Source organism: Podarcis gaigeae, assembly GCF_964106915.1.
Source record: "Podarcis gaigeae genome assembly, chromosome: 3".
Classification (NCBI taxonomy): domain Eukaryota; kingdom Metazoa; phylum Chordata; class Lepidosauria; order Squamata; family Lacertidae; genus Podarcis; species Podarcis gaigeae.
Genome location: NC_139680.1, coordinates 5,233,026 through 5,251,611, shown reverse-complemented (window position 1 = coordinate 5,251,611; position 18,586 = coordinate 5,233,026). Strand labels below are relative to the sequence as shown.

Sequence of the window (18,586 nt, the reverse complement as noted above, 5' to 3'; positions counted from 1 at the left end):
TAAAAGAGGTAATATTATGAAGCACCTTGTCTGTGCTGGTTGAAGGAATGGTTGTTATTAAAGAATCCACATATTTTAGATTTGGAATGTCATGATATTATTTTTGGTTGGCACATTTATTTGTGGTATGAAAAGGTGAAAGTACATAAAGGTTTTATAAACCATACAATCATAATATTAAATATTATAAAACAGAAATTCAATTAAAATTAATTTTAAAAATGCAAACCATATAATTGGGGGGGGGGGTTGGGTTATAGAGTATGGGATCAGTATAAAAACCTGTTGGAGACCAAAACACCACTATGGCTTTCAGCTTTGGAAGCCATAGCGGTGAAAAAGAAAAACATGATGGAAAATTGGGCAACATAGAAATTTAAGTGGAGAAGGTGGAGAATTGAAATTAAAATAATGATTTATCAGAGATGTTAACAACATGATTACAATATCATCATTTGAATGAAGTATTTTAAAAGGATATATAGCAGGGGGTTGGGGATGAAACATGAAAGAGACCTGTTAAACTGTAATGTTAAAGTGATGTCTAAAATGTATAAAATATTATTGGAATGGGAGACAAAGGAAGAACAAGTGAAATCTTCAATGATACTCTGAACAATAAAGGTAAAGGTAAAGGCACCCCTGCCCGTACGGGCCAGTCTTGACAGACTCTAGGGTTGTGCGCTCATCTCACTCTAGAGGCCGGGAGCCAGCGCTGTCCGCAGACACTTCCGGGTTATGTGGCCAGCGTGACGAAGCTGCTCCGCCAAACCGGCACCAGAGCAGCACACGGAACGCCGTTTACCTTCCCGCTAGAAGCGGTACCTATTTATCTACTTGCACTTAATTGTGCTTTCGAACTGCTAGGTGGGCAGGAGCTGGGACCGAACAACAGGAGCTCACCCCACTGCGGGGATTCGAACCGCCGACCAGGCGATCAGCAAGTCCTAGGCGCTGAGGTTTTACCCACAGCGCCACCTGCGTCCCTGCTCTGATCCATAGTTATTGGTAATAATACAGAAATGGCCGGATGGGAAAGTTTATCGAACATGGATAGAAAATTTACATAATGTTATAGTTTAAGAGAAAATTATATGAAAGCGTTATATAGATGGTATTTAACACCTAGTAGATTGGCTAAAATGTATAAATCCAACTTGAACATGTGCTGGAAATGTAAAGAGAAAGGAGGTACCGTTTTTCATATGTGGTGGTCTTGTAATAAGGTTAAAGCTTACTGGGAAATGATATACAATAAAATAAAAAAGATGTTTAAGATGTTTAAAAAACCAGAAGATAACATTTTTTATTTTATTTTTTTAAAAGAAAGGAATGGAAATGGTTTATTGAATATTTACAAACAAACTGTAAACATACTAAGACATTGGCAGGATTAATGAAAAAACCCGCAGTTTCAATATATCTATGGGATATATACTGAAATATATATCTAAAATAATATGTTGAGATAATCTGGAGTATGCAGGAATATGAAATGAAATGTAAAGTGCCACAGAAAGAGGGAGAAGGGAGTCCAGGTTGAAATGTTAAACTTATGACTGAACAATTGTTGTTATACATACACACACACACATATGCAAATTATAAACATTTTTTCTCTCTAATAGTTACATATAACTGGAATTAAGATATCTCAGAATAATGGGAGCCAACCCAATTAAGAGCACTCACTCTGAATTTCAGGATATTTCATCATTAGTAACAGTCCCCAGCGCAGTGTGGTAGAAGTGGTCTCCGTGCCAGCACCAAATAAGTTGGCCACAACAGTTGTTAAGTTTTCGTTGTGGAAATATGCATTCGTCTTGTTCTTCTTCTCCTCCTGGGTTGCAAAGAGTATGAATGGGTTAAAACGAATGGAGTGAGAAAATTTCATATGCAGAGATAAAAATGAATACCTGACAGGACCTGATGATCAAAGTATTGCTGCTTGCTGAGCAGTGAGATTCCAGGTTTCCAGACTATGCGATGATGATGGTATAGGGTTTATTTACACATATATACAACCCGAGCCTAAGATGGAGCGGCTCAGCATCAAGATCCCAAAATGTCTTGCTTCTCCATAGTCACAGCTGTTGCTCTCCATCTACCAGCTAAGAGAGGAGGTTGGGGAAACTTGGCAATCCAGCTCCTTCTTCTTTGATTCTCATAGTGGTGCTTAACTCCTCAGCCAAATGCCTTTGTTTAGACCAGTGGTAGTCAACCTTTTTATAACTACTGCCCACTAATGCATCTTTCCTGATGGTAAAATTTTCTTACCGCCCACCAGTGTTCAGTGAAAGGAGGATTCACCTTGTGCTGTAGAACCCCTACCGTCCACCTAGAATGCTGAAACGCCCACTAGTGGGTGGTAGGGACCAGGTTGATAACCCCTGGTTTAGACCAGGCATAGGCAAAGTCCAGCCCTCCAGATGTTTGGGATTACAATTCCCATCATCCCTGACCACTGGTCCTGTTAGCTAGGGATGATGGAAATTGTAGTCCCAAACATCTGGAGGGCCGGACTTTGCCTATGCCTGGTTTAGACAAAGGAACTAGTGGTAGTATTTACGTGACACGTATATGGCCCTCATCTCACAAAGAAACTTGTCTGACTGATTCAAGAATAGATTCAATTCCATTAGAATTAACCCTTACTGGGTACAAGATCCTCACAATTTGGAACGTACTCAGGCATCATGCAGACTGACCCCATAAACCTGCAACAATATTATGATTACATACATGAAAGGCAGCATTTCTGGTGAACACTTGTGGAGATCTGAAATCAGGGTTACCATAAAGTGTTGTTTTTTGCTGACATATATCGTTCTCAGCTGAACATCTCATAACATCTTTAATGTATTTACTCATAGTTTAAACTGGAAAAATGACTCAGAAATACCACATATTCATCTGGAACTGTTTCATTAAACTGAGATAGACAATGTGGTGCCCTCCATATTTTGGAGATAGCAACTACCTTCAGCCACACTTTTCAACACCTGTAACACAAATAGAGTTGCTGGTTGTAATGTCTGCCTGTCCTGCTGGGAGTCAGGGGGGAGTGAAGAGAGGAAGGAGTTCTTCCAATTGTTCATTCAATAGTTGCCATACGGCACCAACCAACAGTGGTGTGTTTTTCAGGATATTCACCATACTGAGCACTTTTTCTAAGATCTACACAGTCCTTGCTTATCAGGGATACATTCCTAGCATTTTTCTCTCACAAAGGCACAGCCATGCAGGCACAAAGGCACACATTACAACCAGCAGATTCACAAGTGAGGCAGAGGATCAAAAGAAGAGTGAAATAACATTAAAACTTCTTAGCTGTTTAGAACCTTTATTTGATACATATGTTAAAAGATGCTTTTCAACAACTTAAATTTTTAAATCTCTGCTAGAGTTCTGCCAACCTAGCAGTTCGAAAGCACCTCCGGGTGCAAGTAGATAAATAGGGACCGCTTACCAGCGGGAAGGTAAACGGCGTTTCCGTGTGCAGCTCTGGCTCGCCAGATGCAGCTTTGTCACGCTGGCCACGTGACCCGGAAGTGTCTCCGGACAGCGCTGGCCCCTGGCCTCTTGATTGAGATGGGCGCACAACCCCAGAGTCTGTCAAGACTGGCCCGTACGGGCAGGGGTACTGTAGTAAAGTTAGAATTATTTAGAAAATTATTCTTTGGTCAAGCAAAAGGGAGTGAGGCCTTGTGGGAGTTTCACCAGCCACAAGGGCCCTGGGAAAGAAGTTGTGTATCTTTAAAACCCTAGACTAGCTGACTCCTCAGCTGAAAGGTTTATTAGGACCAAGGAAGTCTTGATTTAATGAAAAGAACTAACACCTGAGTTCGATGGTGTAAACATCCCCCCCCCCCCAATGATGCTATCTGTCCTTGAATTGCTTGGGAATGTGTTTCTGGCTAATTTCCACAGGAGGGAGGAAGCCCTTTGATTTAAAGTTTAAATTCCAAATTGGCCCAGCTGTCAAGAGGTAAATTGATTGACTAGCAAGCTGGTCATTGGCGCATTTGAAAATAATTTGAGTCTTATGATTGGCTTGAAAGTTACGACGCAGGTTGCGAATTGGGAATAAAAGATCAGAGGATTATCTGCTCTTTGCTCTTTGCCCTTACTCTGCAAATCGCAAAGATGCCAGGCTCTATTGTTCCAGCTTAATAGGCCATTATTCATCTTTTGAGATGGAGATCCTCAATCGCCTTCGACTAGCAGAGTCCTAAAGAACATCAACTGTCCTATCTTTGTGTTAGAGTTGTGAGTATGTAGACTTAGTCATACTATACCAATTTGTTATTTTCTTATCTGTAACGCTCAAAAGAAGTGCCTGCTATTTTAGCATGTTTCTTATGTTATTTTAAAATAAACCTTTTAAGAATGAAACTGTTTTAGTTTGCGTGCCTTTCCGGAGGGAATAGCTAAGTCCTAGCCTTACGCTTGGTTACGCTCTACCGTAGAACTTCTGCCTGCAAGTCTGTGGATGCAGCTTGTGGAGTGGGGGACGGCCAGGATAACGGGTCACAGCCTTCTCCCTGGGTTGTGATTCTGGGTCCCCTGGACAAGAGGGAGTGGTGGCAGCCCTACCGGGTCGTGTTTTGTTCTGTTTTGCAAAAAGTAATACGTCTGCCAACCTTGCCCTGGGCGTCCTAGCCTGGCCGGGGAGCAGAGGCAGGAGAAGGGAGGGGCAAGAGGTTGGGGACGACATTACTACAGGTACCTTTACCTTTACCTTTTTAGAGTTCTCTCATGAAACAGTATTTGCCCCAAAATTGGGTCTTAGCACCCAATAATTCTACTTTCTACCATTTTCCCCCATTGTACAAACACCTACTCTCCCAAATGGCCACCCTGCCTATCTAAGAGAGGCTCAGTCTCAGGCTGCCGTGAATTTGCAGCAGGACGAGCTAGAAACCAAAAAAGAGGAAAATTTTTTAAAAGAGAAAAGAAAAACAAGGGGGGAGGATTATAATTCTAAACTCTTTATCACTTATGCTTTAACCCTACAGACAGTGTAGATTGAAAATTAAAAGCTAATTCAGACCTATATATCTTATAACTTTTCCAACCCTTTAAAAATAATTCCCGAACTTCCGGAGGCGGCGCGAAACAGCAATGGCGGTCCTCTTCGCGCTGTGAAGAGGGGCTCCGCGAAAAAGGGTCGTCCGCTACGGCAAAGCGGAGACCCATCAAGAAAAACCGCAGGCAGAGCGAGCCTGCGGCCGTGGGACTCGGCGGGCGCCTTGAGCCCCCCCAGAAGCGGAGAAGGAGCCTCCTAAGAGGCTCCGGAACGTGAAAGGGGGAGCGGCGCTGTGAGTTCATCGCTCTTTTCGTGGATGCAAAGCCGCGCTGCTGCTGCTGATGAGCGCCGACCTTTCTTCTTGAAACCATCGAAATTGGAGCAACATACCCGTGAGTAAGGGGTTTAAATTTTTAACCAAATTGGAGAAATTCGGCTGAAAACGGGAGGCGAGTAACAGGAAGTCCGCCTCCCGACTCTGCTAATTAGACCAAAGCAAGGGCTCTGAAGCGAGCTGAAGTGTTTAAAAGGGACTGTAAAGTGGAAGAAAGAGTGCATTGATAGACTGTGTATCTTTGAGGAGAAAAGGGAAAGAATTGTGAAATTTATGGACTTTTGCCTTCTGGAACTGTCCCCCTATTTTTGAGCTAAACGGAATTAAAAGGGGTAACCCCGTCATCGGGCTGCCAGTGTATAGAAGAGAACTGTCAAACTGCTGTCAAACTGACGACATTGTAGCAGAGACTTAAACTGTTGCATGGACTGAGATATTAATGTTTAACATTGTTGCTGGGACCTCCTTTGACACCTTGTGGCTGGAGTTTAAGAAACTGGAAGCTTTGGAAACCTTCCTTTTGTGCATTGGAATTACAAAAATTTAACATGGGGAATATAGGAACTTCAATGGCAGAAAATAGTTCCTTCCTTCTTTGAAACTTTGAAATACTCCCCCTAGAGGATTGTGGAAGTATAGTGGCCTGGGAATTGAACTTTATTGAAATTCTTTGTGGTTTAATTGTTTATACTTTGGACTCGTCTTTCTCATGGGACAAAAGATCATTTGACCTTGAACAGAGGCAGGTGTGGAATGAGCGGCTCAGGGAGAACAAGAGCAGCTAAAGCCAAAGATAAAGAAAAAGAGAAAAAACCTGGGCAATTTATGCAAACAACTTTAACTCATCATCGCAGATCATCCGTCCCAACTGTGCTGACAGCACAGGAGGTGGAATTTGTACAGCCTGCTACAGAAGATATGGCAACTGGAGGATCTGAAACAGTTTTGAAACAAATTTTGGAACAACTGGCAGTTTTAAATCAAAAAGTGGATAATCAAACATCAAAAATTGACCAAGCTACATCTTCTATTGGCAGATTAACTGAACAGGTTTCGCAGCACACCCAGGCGATTGAAAAACTGCAAGGAGCTACGGCTGAAAACTACAAATTAGCTGTGGAAGCCAACCAAAAAGCAGAACAGGCGAATATAAAGGTTGATGAAATTAAAGGGGAAGTAAGGCCTCTGAAAAGACAGGTAGGGGAACAACAAGCCTACCTGTCATTGGTAGAATTGAAAAGTAAAGAAAGTAATCTCAGGATAAGGGCTATGCCGGAACTGGAGAAAGACAACCTAGAGGGATTTCTGACACTTTTGTTCTCCAAATTCTGGGGAATTGAGGAAGAAAAGGACTTTAAAATTGTGACAGCCTTTAGACTGGGAAAATCTGTAAAGAAAGACAAGTCCAGAGACTGCTTAGTTATTCTGAGATCAAGAGAAGAGAGGGATAAGATATTAGGCCTACATTTCAAGAAATCTTTGGAGATAGAAGGCAAAAAGGCTGAAATTTACAGAGGTATACCCAAATATCTCTTGGAACTTAGGACTACCTATACAGACTTGACTAAATTGTTGAGACACAACGGAATTCCTTATAGGTGGGAGTTTCCACAAGGACTTTCATTTACTTACAAAGGAAGGAAAATAAAAATTAAATCACCTGAAGACCAGCAGAAGTTCCTATACGACCACGAGGAGGACCTGCAAAAAGGAGCTGCAGCTTCTTGGCCTCCACCACCACCGGGACCACCTTCAAAAGACACACCACCTGGATCTGGACCAGTACTACCACCTCCGGGATCAGAGGGAAACTTAGACACCCCATTGTAGGATTCATCAATTGAATCAGGATGTCTCTGCAGCTTCTTAGTTGGAACATAAATGGCGGAAATTCCCCGGAAAAAAGAAGAAAAGTTTTTCACATTTTGAAAAAGGAACAATTGGACGTTATTTGCCTACAAGAAACACATGTGACAAGGCTCCATAGAAAAGTGCTAATTAATAAAAGACTAGGCCAAGAATTTATTTCTTCGGATAAAGTTAAGAAAAGAGGAGTGGTGATATATGCAAAGGAGAGCCTGTCACCGAAATTTTTATTTAAAGATGAACATGGCCGAATTTTGGCGATTGAAATACAGACACAAGGAGAAAAATTTTTGATATTAGGAATATACGCTCCAAATGAGGGAAAATCGGAATTTTTCAGGAAGCTGCATGAGACTATGCTGGATTACTTGGACTACAATAATATCATTATGTTGGGTGATATGAATGGGGTTGTGTCTGTAAACATGGATAAGTCACAAAGTGCCAACATATCGAAAGATGGCAGACTACCTAAAACCTTTTTTGAAATGACTGACAATATGGACTTAATTGACATATGGAGGGTTAAGAACCCTCTAGGGAAAGAAGGAACTTTCTTTTCTGAAGCTCATCTGACATGGACACGAATCGACCAAATATGGACAACTAGAGGACTGGCACCTAAGACTAGAAAAGTGGAAATCTGCCCAAAAACTTGCTCCGACCATAATGCTTTGAAAGTGGAACTGAGACTAAATACAACCGGATCCTTTAGATGGAAAATGAATGACACTATATTAAGAGATCAGGAGATTGTTAAGAAGGCCCAAAAAACTTTAAAGGACTATTTTGAGATAAATTTGAATACCACCGTGGAAAAAAGAATAATCTGGGACGCAAGCAAGGCAGTCATGAGAGGGTTTCTAATACAACAAAACACGATTAAGAAAAGGCTCTGGAATGAAAAGAAGGAGAAGATATTGGAGAAAATAAGAGAAGGAGAGAAAAAATTAAGATCTAGGCCTAAGTCGAAGGATGTGCTAAGAGAAGTGAAATTTTTCCAGGCGCAATATTCGAAATTGATAAATCAAGAGGTGGAATGGAAAATTAAACAAATGAAACAAAGATCCTTTGAATCAGCGAATAAGTGTGGGAAACTGCTAGCCTGGCAGTTGAAAAAGAGACAAAAGCTTAATACAGTTACAAATCTAGAGATTGAAGGGAGAATGGTTCAGAAACCTGAGGAAATTAGAAAGTGTTTCCAGAGATATTTCAAAGAACTCTACTCACAAGGGCCGCAAAAAGCTTCCGAGGTGGATCAATTTATTAAAACTAATGGATTACAAAAAATACCCCAGGAAATGAGAACAACCCTGAATTGCAACATCACACAGCAAGAAATTGAAAGTGCCATTCAGAATCTTCAATTAGGCAAGTCTCCAGGCCCTGATGGTCTAACCTCCAAATATTACAAAGTTTTAAAGGATTATTTGATACAATCCTTGATGGAGGTTTGTAACCAGATCATGGAGGGAAGGAAGGCACCGGAAACGTGGAAAGAAGCTTTCATCACATTGATACCTAAACTAGAAACTGAAAAGACTCAGCTTAAGAACTACCGCCCCATCTCACTCCTAAATGTGGATTACAAAATTTTTGCAGATATCCTGGCAAGTAGATTTTAAAAAGTATTAAATGAAGTGATCCATAAGGACCAGGCTGGCTTTCTCCCTGGTAGGCATTTGTTTGACAATACAAGAAACATTATTGATATTTTGGAGCTTCTACAAACAAATCTTAACACTAGAGCGGTCTTAATCTTTATTGATGCAGAGAAGGCCTTTGATAATATTTCTTGGATGTTCATGAAGAAAAATTTGGAAGGGATGGGAGTGGGGCGGGGGTTTGAAAATGGTATAGAAGCAATCTATTCAGAACAAAAAGCTAAATTGATAGTAATCAATGTGGTGACAGAGGAGTTTAAAATTGAAAAAGGGACACGTCAGGGGTGCCCCCTATCCCCCCTATTGTTCATCTCAGTTCTGGAGGTGTTGCTAAACATGATTAGAAAGGACCGGTTGGTCCAAGGAATTGAGGTCGGAGTGAAACAATATAAATTGAAAGCGTTTGCAGATGACCTGGTATTAACATTACAGGAACCAGTCTCTAGTACTAAAAGAGTGTTAGAATTAATTTCTGACTTTGGTCGGGTGGCGGGGTTTAAGTTAAATAAGCAAAAAACTAAAGTTTTAGCAAAAAATTTGACAGTCACAGAAACAGATGAGTTCTCTAAAGAAACGGAACTAAATGTGGTTAAAAAAGTAAAATACCTAGGGGTGTATCTGACCTCCAAAAATCTGAATTTGTTTAAAGATAACTATGAGAAATGTTGGTCAGAAATCAAAAGAGATTTGGAAACATGGTCAAGATTGAAACTTTCCTTGTTAGGCCGAATAGCTGCTGTAAAGATGAATGTATTGCCGAAAATGTTATTTTTGTTTCAGGCCCTACAGATCGTGGACAAGGTGGAATGTTTTGGAAAGTGGCAGAAGGATATATCTAAGTTTGTTTGGCAGGGCAAAAAGCCCCGAATAAAGTTTAAAATATTAACTGATGTGAAAGAAAGAGGGGGATTTGCCCTGCCAGACTTGAGGTTATATTATGAAGCTGCAGCCTTCTGCTGGTTGAAAGATTGGATTATATTGGAGAACACTGATGTCCTAGATCTGGAAGGGTTTGATAATGCGTTTGGGTGGCATGCATATTTGTGGTATGACAAGGTTAAAGTGCACAAATTGTTTAAAAACCATATTGTCAGAAGAGCAATTTTGATGGTCTGGACAAAATATAAAGACTTATTGGAGAGTAAGACTCCGAGGTGGCTCTCACCGGTGGAGGCCAAGGCACGTAAGAGACTTAACATGGAGGCCCATTGGCCTAAATATTGGGAAATAATCGAAAAAATTGGAGACAATTGGAGGTTGCTGAGCTTGGAAAAACTGAAAACCAAGGTGCGAGATTGGTTGCACTATGCGCAAATTCAGGAGGTCTTTAAAATAGATAAAAAGGTTGGATTCCAAGTGGAAAAATCGAAACTAGAGACTGAATTGTTAGAGCCAAAAAATAAACTACTTTCGAGAATGTATAACTTGCTGCTTAAGTGGAATACACAGGATGAGACAGTCAAATCCGCCATGATAAAATGGGCGCAGGATGTGGGGCACAACATTATGTTTGTAGACTGGGAAAGGTTATGGAACACCGGTTTGAAATTTACGGCATGCACTGTCTTGAAGGAAAATATTATGAAAATGGTATACCGGTGGTACATGACCCCAGTCAAGCTAGCTAAGATATACCATCTGTCCGACAATAAATGTTGGAAATGCAGAGAGGCGGAAGGGACATTCTTTCATCTCTGGTGGACTTGCCCGAAAGTGAAGGCCTTTTGGGAGATGATTCATAATGAACTAAAAAAGGTACTTAGATTTACCTTACCTAAGAAACCAGAGGCCTTCCTGCTGGGCATGGTGGACCAGAGAGTGCTTAAGAAGGATAGAACCTTTTTCATGTATGCTACCACAGCAGCAAGGATCCTGATTGCAAAATATTGGAAGACACAAGATTTACCCACGCTGGAGGAATGGCAATCGCAGTTGATGGACTATATGGAATTGGCCGAAATGACTGGCAGAATCCGAGACTTGGGAGAAGAAACAATCGAGGAGGACTGGAAAAAGTTTAAGGACTATTTGAAAAAACACTATAAGCTGTATGAATGTTAAAAAAAAAATGCACCTTTTAGGAAACTCTAGCTTCAGCAAATGTAAGTTAATGAAATGAAAATTAAGACACAAGAATTTAGAGGTAAAATAATGAAACAACTTTATTGTGTTTAATACAAAACGTACAAGAATTGGGTTACAGTATATTTGAAATCAGGGAACATGATAAAATGGAAGATACAATAAGCTTTGAAATAAGTTAACAAATTGCTGATGTTTTATATGACAGAGAACGCAGGGTTTGGAGGATGCGGGGAAGTCCTTTAGATTTGATGAAAAAAGAACATGGAAATTTGTTATTCTTCTATTCTATTTTCTTACATCTATCCTTTATTCTTTTTTCTGTATTTCTTAAACTCAATAAAAAATATTACAAAAAAAAAAAATTCCCAACCTGTTATTTAGAACTCTGTCGTCACCCAACCACCTGTTTCCTTTTCTGGGTGCTAATTAATTGGTAAACAGAAACTCCAATTCATATTCATTTCCAATCTTAGTAATGGTTAAAAGAACTGAAGCCCTAATTTAAGGGTGATTGGTCAGTGCATGGGCCAATGTTTTTTCCTTGCTCCAAGATGCCTCCCCACCCTCAAAGTTTCCTACTTCCTCCAGTGTGAAAAACGCCTTCTTCTCAGCACACAAGGCATTTTCCCATCCCCCTTGTATCAAAAGGGAGTCTGGCAACGATTACCTCTTATCACTGCATAATTATCTCTCTTGGCAGAAGCTGCAGCAGCTGATGGTCAGTCTGACATAATTCCACCCCTGGAAATTCATATACGCCCAGGGAATTTTTTTCAGAAATGCTGTTGAGCATGCAACCTTTGACCTTGCAGAGGCAACTTCTGTAACACATTAACAATGGCTGACTATTGGGAAATGGTAGGAAGTATGCCAGGTTGGTCCCTTCTGAAGTGAGACTTCCTGACTACTCCTTATGCATTCACTTGCAAACACAAATTGAAAATGGCAACGCTTATTCTGGGCCAACTTAAAAGACTCCATTACCTCTTGTTGTTGGATAAGAAATGAGTCAATAAAGCTCCTCTGGTCATTTTCATCCAGATCTCTGAGGTGTTTGATGAAGGTGGCATTTATGAAGGCAAACAGCTCATCTCTGTTTTGATTGAAAGTCTTAGGAGCCTCCAATAGAAAACCAAGAGCAGGAAACATGTTATACAGCTGAAAGGATAAACATGTGAAAAAAGGAAAAGAGACATTAGGAAAGCTCAATGCAGTTCTCTCAACTGCGTCTCAAAGCATGGCTGCCCAAATACAACACAAAGCTCTTGAATGGCATTTGGAATGGGGGATGGGGTAACTCAGCATAGCATAATTTACGTGCAACCCCAGAATAATAGGCTATGAAGGGTCTCCTCTGGAGGTTCGCCTTCAGAGAGGGAGATCTGCCCTGGGAGGCCCCTTCTGAGCCATCATGGAACCAACTATCACTTGTTTTCCCTTGTCCTTGGAGTCCCAATGGCAGTGAGACAAGAAAGGGTGTGCGCAAAAGAGACTTTATTATAGTTATGGGATGACTGTGCTATGTGAGTTTTCTAAATATTTTGAATCATCACCAGGTTTCTCAAGAGACCAATATTCTGTGTTTTGTGGTGAAACCTGAACAATATACTATAAACATGTTTCCCTGCCCACTTTGCATATACTGTTATTACAATCAACTGTTTGTTTGTTTTAATTGGAAAAAAATAGATTACCATGACTGAAGAGCTTCCAAAAAGTTGGGCATTTTCATTAGTCAACTTCAGAAGTCTTATGTATGTGGGATCTTCATAATCAAATCGCTTGCCTAGTAGTATGGACACTATTATATTGGCAACAGCTGCATTCATAATTGTGGTGGTCTCAGTCGGGTTTCCTATACATAAATATGACAGTTAAACAAAAATATTCTGTTGAAATTCCAAGTATGGAAAGGGCATTGTTTTTAAGTCTGCTCTTTGTTGCCTTAAATCCCTACTGGCAGCTTACCTATGTGTAGACCTCATTTATCAAAGAAACTGATCTTAAGTGCTGCTGGATGTGGCCATAGCTGGGCTAAGAAATGCTTAAAGGGGCTTGGAAGTCACAGCAGCTATTGGAGTATAATCTACACACTACAGAAGAAACAGACCGATTACGTCTCCATAGGAAACCCTGGGAACTGTAGTTCTGGAGTTAGCGATAAGTATGGGCTCATCCACACTTCCACTTCACACACGCTTTCTAGGCATGGTTGAAGCAGTTTTTCCCTTCCCCCACTCCTTTCCAAGGGGGAAAACCACTCTTTAGCAGTAGATCAGAACCAATGGCAACTGGAGAAAGCCCAAATTGCTCAACAGCGTGGTTTTTCCCAAGGGAAAGCAACAGGAGAAGAGGATATGTGGATGAGCCCTGTGGAACTCAACACTCTAAGCACCTTTAAAGTGCTATGCTTATGCAGTGGTTTGACTTCACCCCTGGAGGCACACTGGGATCTGTGCTTCTGGAAGTTAGGAATATGTAACACGATACTATGGTAGTGTAGCTATGCATCAGAGGAAAACAACCCACCTTCGTAAGATTCAAATTTCTTTATCAGGACACTGCATTCCTCAACAATTCTATCCTCGATGGACCTCTTTCCCATTCCATAGTCCCGCAATGTGCTTACAGCAAACCGCCGCATCACTTTCCAGTTCTCACCATTAGACAGAACTATACCTGAAGAGATGGGAAGAAAGGTTTCATGTCTGCATGGTCATTGTACAAAAATATCAATAAATTATGTTCTGCATTTCTTCCACGGAACTGAGAATGTGTTCCAGCTATTCTCCCATTCAGACTCAGACTTCTGAGCTTTGACAAAGTAGCTGGTAGATGTGCCATCAGAGCATGACCTGAGAACACATAGATAGAGAGGATAGAGTAGAGGATTGTTTGTACATGTCAGGGGTCCCAGCAGCACTCAGCTTGATACTTTGTAATCCATGGGCAGACATTATGCCTCCTTCATGTTTCCTCTCTGTATAGGCTGGACCAGAAAATGGTTAGTCAGTTTCCACCCGGTGTGTGGCATTACTTTTCCATGGGACGATTATTGTCATGTACCATGCTGAGGAGAACTACAATGAGGAGGAATGGTGGGAGCTGCCTCTTCCCCCTCACCCTGAATCTCCCCAGGAGCAGGAGGACAGTATAGATTTAGATCGGTGGTTTGCAGAGGGGCATAGCTGAGAAGACAAAAGCTGGGAAATACTGGATGGAGCTAGGAGAAGAAACACTGGAAAAGAGAGGGTTTACACATTCACAGTCATTTGATAACATCCTCCCCCCCCTCGATCTAGGAGGGCTCAGAAAATCTCCGAACAGAAAGCACAGCAACTACATGCTCAGGTTATGAGATGAAGGAGTGACGTGGATGGATAGGGATGGCAGGGGGAGGGGGGGAGCCTTAATTAGGAGCACCACCATTCTAGCGGGAGGCATTTGTTGTCCCTTGCTATGATTATTGAAGAATTCTAACTGGTAAGAAGACTCTGTTTCCTTTGTTCTGCTTATCTACTGCCATGGGGGGAGGAAGCCAATTACCTGTAGCCTGACAATTATTCACAATTCACATTACCAGTTTCAATAAAAAGGGAGGTGCCTCACCAAAGTCTTGTGCAAGCCCTTGAAATAATGGAACGATGGGTCTGTCTGCAAATGCGTCCGCCTGATTAACCAGAGCCTCCTTTACTGTCTCATATCCTGCCAACACCACAGTTTTTTGGGGTCCCATTTGGATGCTGAAGATGGGACCATATTGCTTTGACAACTGGAATTCAATGGAAGAAAAAATGGGAAACAGAGTATACCCAAAGAATATATTAATGTAAATAATCTCTGACAGAACTGACTGCATTAGCTTGCACATTTACCTAAGAGAAAAGACTGTTCTATACATTCCACAGAATCTAGTAGCAAAGTTTTACTATTTTTTTCAGCTTTTTTTCAATAACTACTATTGAACTCAGTAGAAATTACTTCCATATTATTGTGCCTTGGACCGAGCTGAAAACATATGACTTAAGAATAGTAATTTTGTGGAATGAATTCCCTTTTTGTATCTTTGCAAAACAGAATCCAAATAACATAATGATAAAGTAAAAGAGCATTGTCTATGCCTCAATGCTCTTCAAAACATTTGCTACTAATAGCTGTAGCAGCAACATTTGCTGGACTCATGATAGAGCAGCTCAGCCCTTTCACCGAGTTCAGTTGTGGTGCGGCAGCACAAATATTTGCTAGGAATGCTCAGGAAACCAGAACAAAATAGGCAGTTGTAAGGATAAAAGTGATTATACCTTTAATGGCACCTCTCAAACCTAGTTTAGAAAGATAGGCTCAAGAAGGAGGTTGGGCTGGGCAAGGTTTGCACCGACACTTTTACATCCTTGAAAATGGAGGCAGAGTCAAATGGGATTCGACACCAGACACCCCCAGTCATCTTGTTCAAATTACCAGTTATAAATTGCAACTAGCTCCTATGACTATTTATTGGGAAAGATAAGAGGAGGTTCTATAGCACACAAAGGGGAGATAAGATTTATAGGCTCTAAAAGAACAAAATGTAATGTAATATGTAGTAGTAGTAGTAGTAGTAGTAGTAGTAGTAGTAGTAATTTTCTACCCTGCTCATCTGACTGGGCTGCCCCAGTATCTTTTAGCCTTGCCATGATTAGAACTGGAAGCTTTACCTTTAACATAGTTCTGTGAGGCCTCTTCAGATCCATGATGTGGAGATTCCCAATGAGAGGTAAAGGCCTTGGACCTGGTGGAAGATTTTGGGAGCTCTTGTTCCAGAAAGGGCCCAGTTTCAAAACAAAGGAAACCATAAGGATAAAGAGGAACAATGCTGGAATCGGCTCTGCCCAATCCATTTTGTTTCAGCAAGCACTTTTTTGCAGTGGTTATAATGAAAGCTACAGTGCAGTTTGGTCGAGGACAATGTCTTGCAGTGAGCAGCATATATATTATGCTAGGTACTGTCTCTAGTGAGTCATTAAACCACCCAGTAAAACTGAAAATGTCCTGCTTTGTCCCTCCAATTTTTCCTTCTCCTCCACAACTATTCAAAGCTGTATCTCGGATGATTTGCCTTTCAGTTTAATATTTACTCAAGGGGGTACTGCCCACTTCCACAAACTAATGCTTTCCAGAACAGATTCAAACTCTCTTGAACCTGGATGCAGACCTGTCACCCAGATTTTGTGTAAAATTAATCTGTTATAATGGGAGTAAAGGGCAGCATTGTGAAATTCTTTGGAGTAATAATTGAACTGCATTTAGGGATGGATGTTTGAAAGTGCACCAGTGTGGACTTCCACCGAGGCAAGATGGGAAGCCCCACAGCAGCACAGAGCCTCTGAGGACCACAAGCACCAATGGCACTGCCTGGCTGGTGCCCGCACTGCCAATCCGGCCACTGCCACAACCAGTAGGTTAGCACGGGGTCCAACACGACAACCAGGGAGGTTGCACCTTCCAATCTCCTCAGTGGCCTTGACCCCACTGGGACCTGACAGATCCCATCGAAAGGCCAGCAGAGTTCCAAGATCTGGAGGCCTCCAGAGCCAAACAGAAAAGAAGAAAAAACCTCCAGATAAAAACCTGGCAAGCCAAGAGACTTCTACGAAAACAACAAACCCATACCAACACATGAAATCCAAGACAAACTAGGGGACACCTAAATACCTTGGCTAACACACCATCAACTACATGCCTTCTTAAACAACCCAGCAGTAAAATCAGCAGCCACTAGGCCCTTGACCACCTTCAAAAACTTTCTTTTGACAGCAGAGGGACACAGCAAAGGGATGGTATCCACAATATAAAAAATATTGCTCCAAAATCCCACAGCTCCCCTTGACACAATCAAAGAACAATGGGAGCACAACATAGGCTATGAAATTAACACTACCCAATGCACTAGAATATGGTCTAAACCTCCCTTTAAGACCATATCAGCCAAAAGAATGGAACTCTGGAACTCACCTACAATACAGGTGGTACTTCACACCATGGAAACTGGCACTGATACACCCAGGAACCTCACCAAGATGTTGGAGAGGCTGCACCTCCACAAGCACATACCTCCACATGTGGTGGGAATGCCCTCCAATCCAACCCTTCCAGACAGCAGTCCTACAAGAGATATGCAAAATAACTAAACAGAACTGGCCCTACTGAACATCTTCCAAGATCATAATGACCACTCACATTATACAGAGCTTATAACCCACCTACTCTCAGCAGCCAGAAGCCTCATAGCCAAACACTGGAGAGACCTGTCAGGAGTAAACATGAACCAATAGTATCAAATTGTTTGGGAAATTGCCTTACTAAAAAGTCTCTGCCATGTCTTGATTCCCTACAGAAACACGACCCTGGCTAAACTCCTGAAACCCAACTGAATTGCTAATGATCAGCAGAGATTGGCGGTGGTGTGCAACCTATGTAACAAACAGTGCTTTTTTCTGGCAGAACTCTGTGGTACACAGCACTGGCACCTTTATATATATATGTAGGAAAAAAGCTGAAGGCTGATCGCTGGAGAATTGATGCTTTTGAATTGTGGTGCTGGGAGAGACTCTTGAGAGCCCCATGGACTGCAAGATCAAACCTCTCCATTCTGAAGAAAATCAGCCCTGAGTGCTTACTGGAAGGACAGATCCTGAAGCTGAGGCTCCAATACTTTGGCCACTTCATGAGAAGAGAAGACTCCCTGGAAAAGATGCTAGGAAAGATGGAGGGCACAAGGAGAAGGGGACGGCAGAGGACGAGATGGTTGGACAGTGTTCTCGAAGCTACCAGCACGAGTTTGACCAAACTGCAGGAGGCAGTGGAAGACAGGAGTGCCTGGCGTGCTCTGGTTCATGGGGTCACAGAGAATCGGACACGACTAAACAACAACAAGGAAAAAAGCACTAGTCACAAGTAATGCTTTCCATGGTTTGAAGTGTCTTAAATAAATTGTACTGCTTGTATTTCAAAACAAAAAAAATTCCTTCCAGTAGCACCTTAAAGACCAACTAAGTCAGTTCTTGGTATGAGCTTTCGTGTGCATGCACACTTCTTCAGATTCTGAAGAAGTGTGCATGCACACGAAAGCTCATACCAAGAACTGACTTAGTTGGTCTTTAAGGTGCTACTGGAAGGAATTTTTTTTGTTTTGACTATGGCAGACCAACACGGCTACCTATCTGTAACTGCTTGTATTTCAGTTTCTTTGACTACAGTGGTATTATTTCCTTTTACTCAGTACCATCATAATCAATAGCTACTGTATTTTATGCAACTGATGCCCAGATTAGGATTTTAAAATTTAACTACCAATATTATGGTGGAAGGGATGCGGGTGGCGCTGTGGATTAAACCACAGAGCATAGGGCTTGCTGATCAGAAGGTCGGTGGTTCGAATCCCCACGACAGGGTGAGCTCCCGTTGCTCAGTCCCTGCTCCTGCCAACCTAGCAGTTCGAAAGCACGTCAAAGTGCAAGTAGATAAATAGGTACCGCTCCGGCGGGAAGGTAAATGGCGTTTCCATGCTCTGGTTTGCCAGAAGTGGCTTAGTCATGCTGGCCACATGACCCAGAAGCTGTACGCCGGCTC

At 41.7% G+C, this 18,586-nt stretch overlaps 1 protein-coding gene across 2 annotated transcripts in view; it reads right to left on the bottom strand.

Moving 5' to 3' along the window:
* Positions 1–16,033, bottom strand: part of LOC310840470 (cytochrome P450 2K4-like) — a gene marked incomplete at its 3' end in the record, with an annotated part of 49,794 nt that extends 33,761 nt beyond the window's left edge. Inside the window, exons 1-6 of one of the 2 annotated variants that reach the window (XM_083730499.1) lie at positions 15,673–16,033; positions 14,588–14,750; positions 13,508–13,657; positions 12,673–12,833; positions 11,963–12,136; positions 1,693–1,840 (exon numbers count right to left, since the gene is read on the bottom strand). In XM_083730499.1, the coding sequence (XP_083586625.1) occupies positions 1,693–1,840; positions 11,963–12,136; positions 12,673–12,833; positions 13,508–13,657; positions 14,588–14,750; positions 15,673–15,855 (979 nt within the window). In that variant the 5' untranslated portion in view covers positions 15,856–16,033. The remainder of the gene's footprint in view (positions 1–1,692; positions 1,841–11,962; positions 12,137–12,672; positions 12,834–13,507; positions 13,658–14,587; positions 14,751–15,672) is intronic. The other variant, XM_083730498.1, reaches the window with a different exon arrangement.
* Between the last annotated feature and the right edge of the window lie 2,553 nt (positions 16,034–18,586).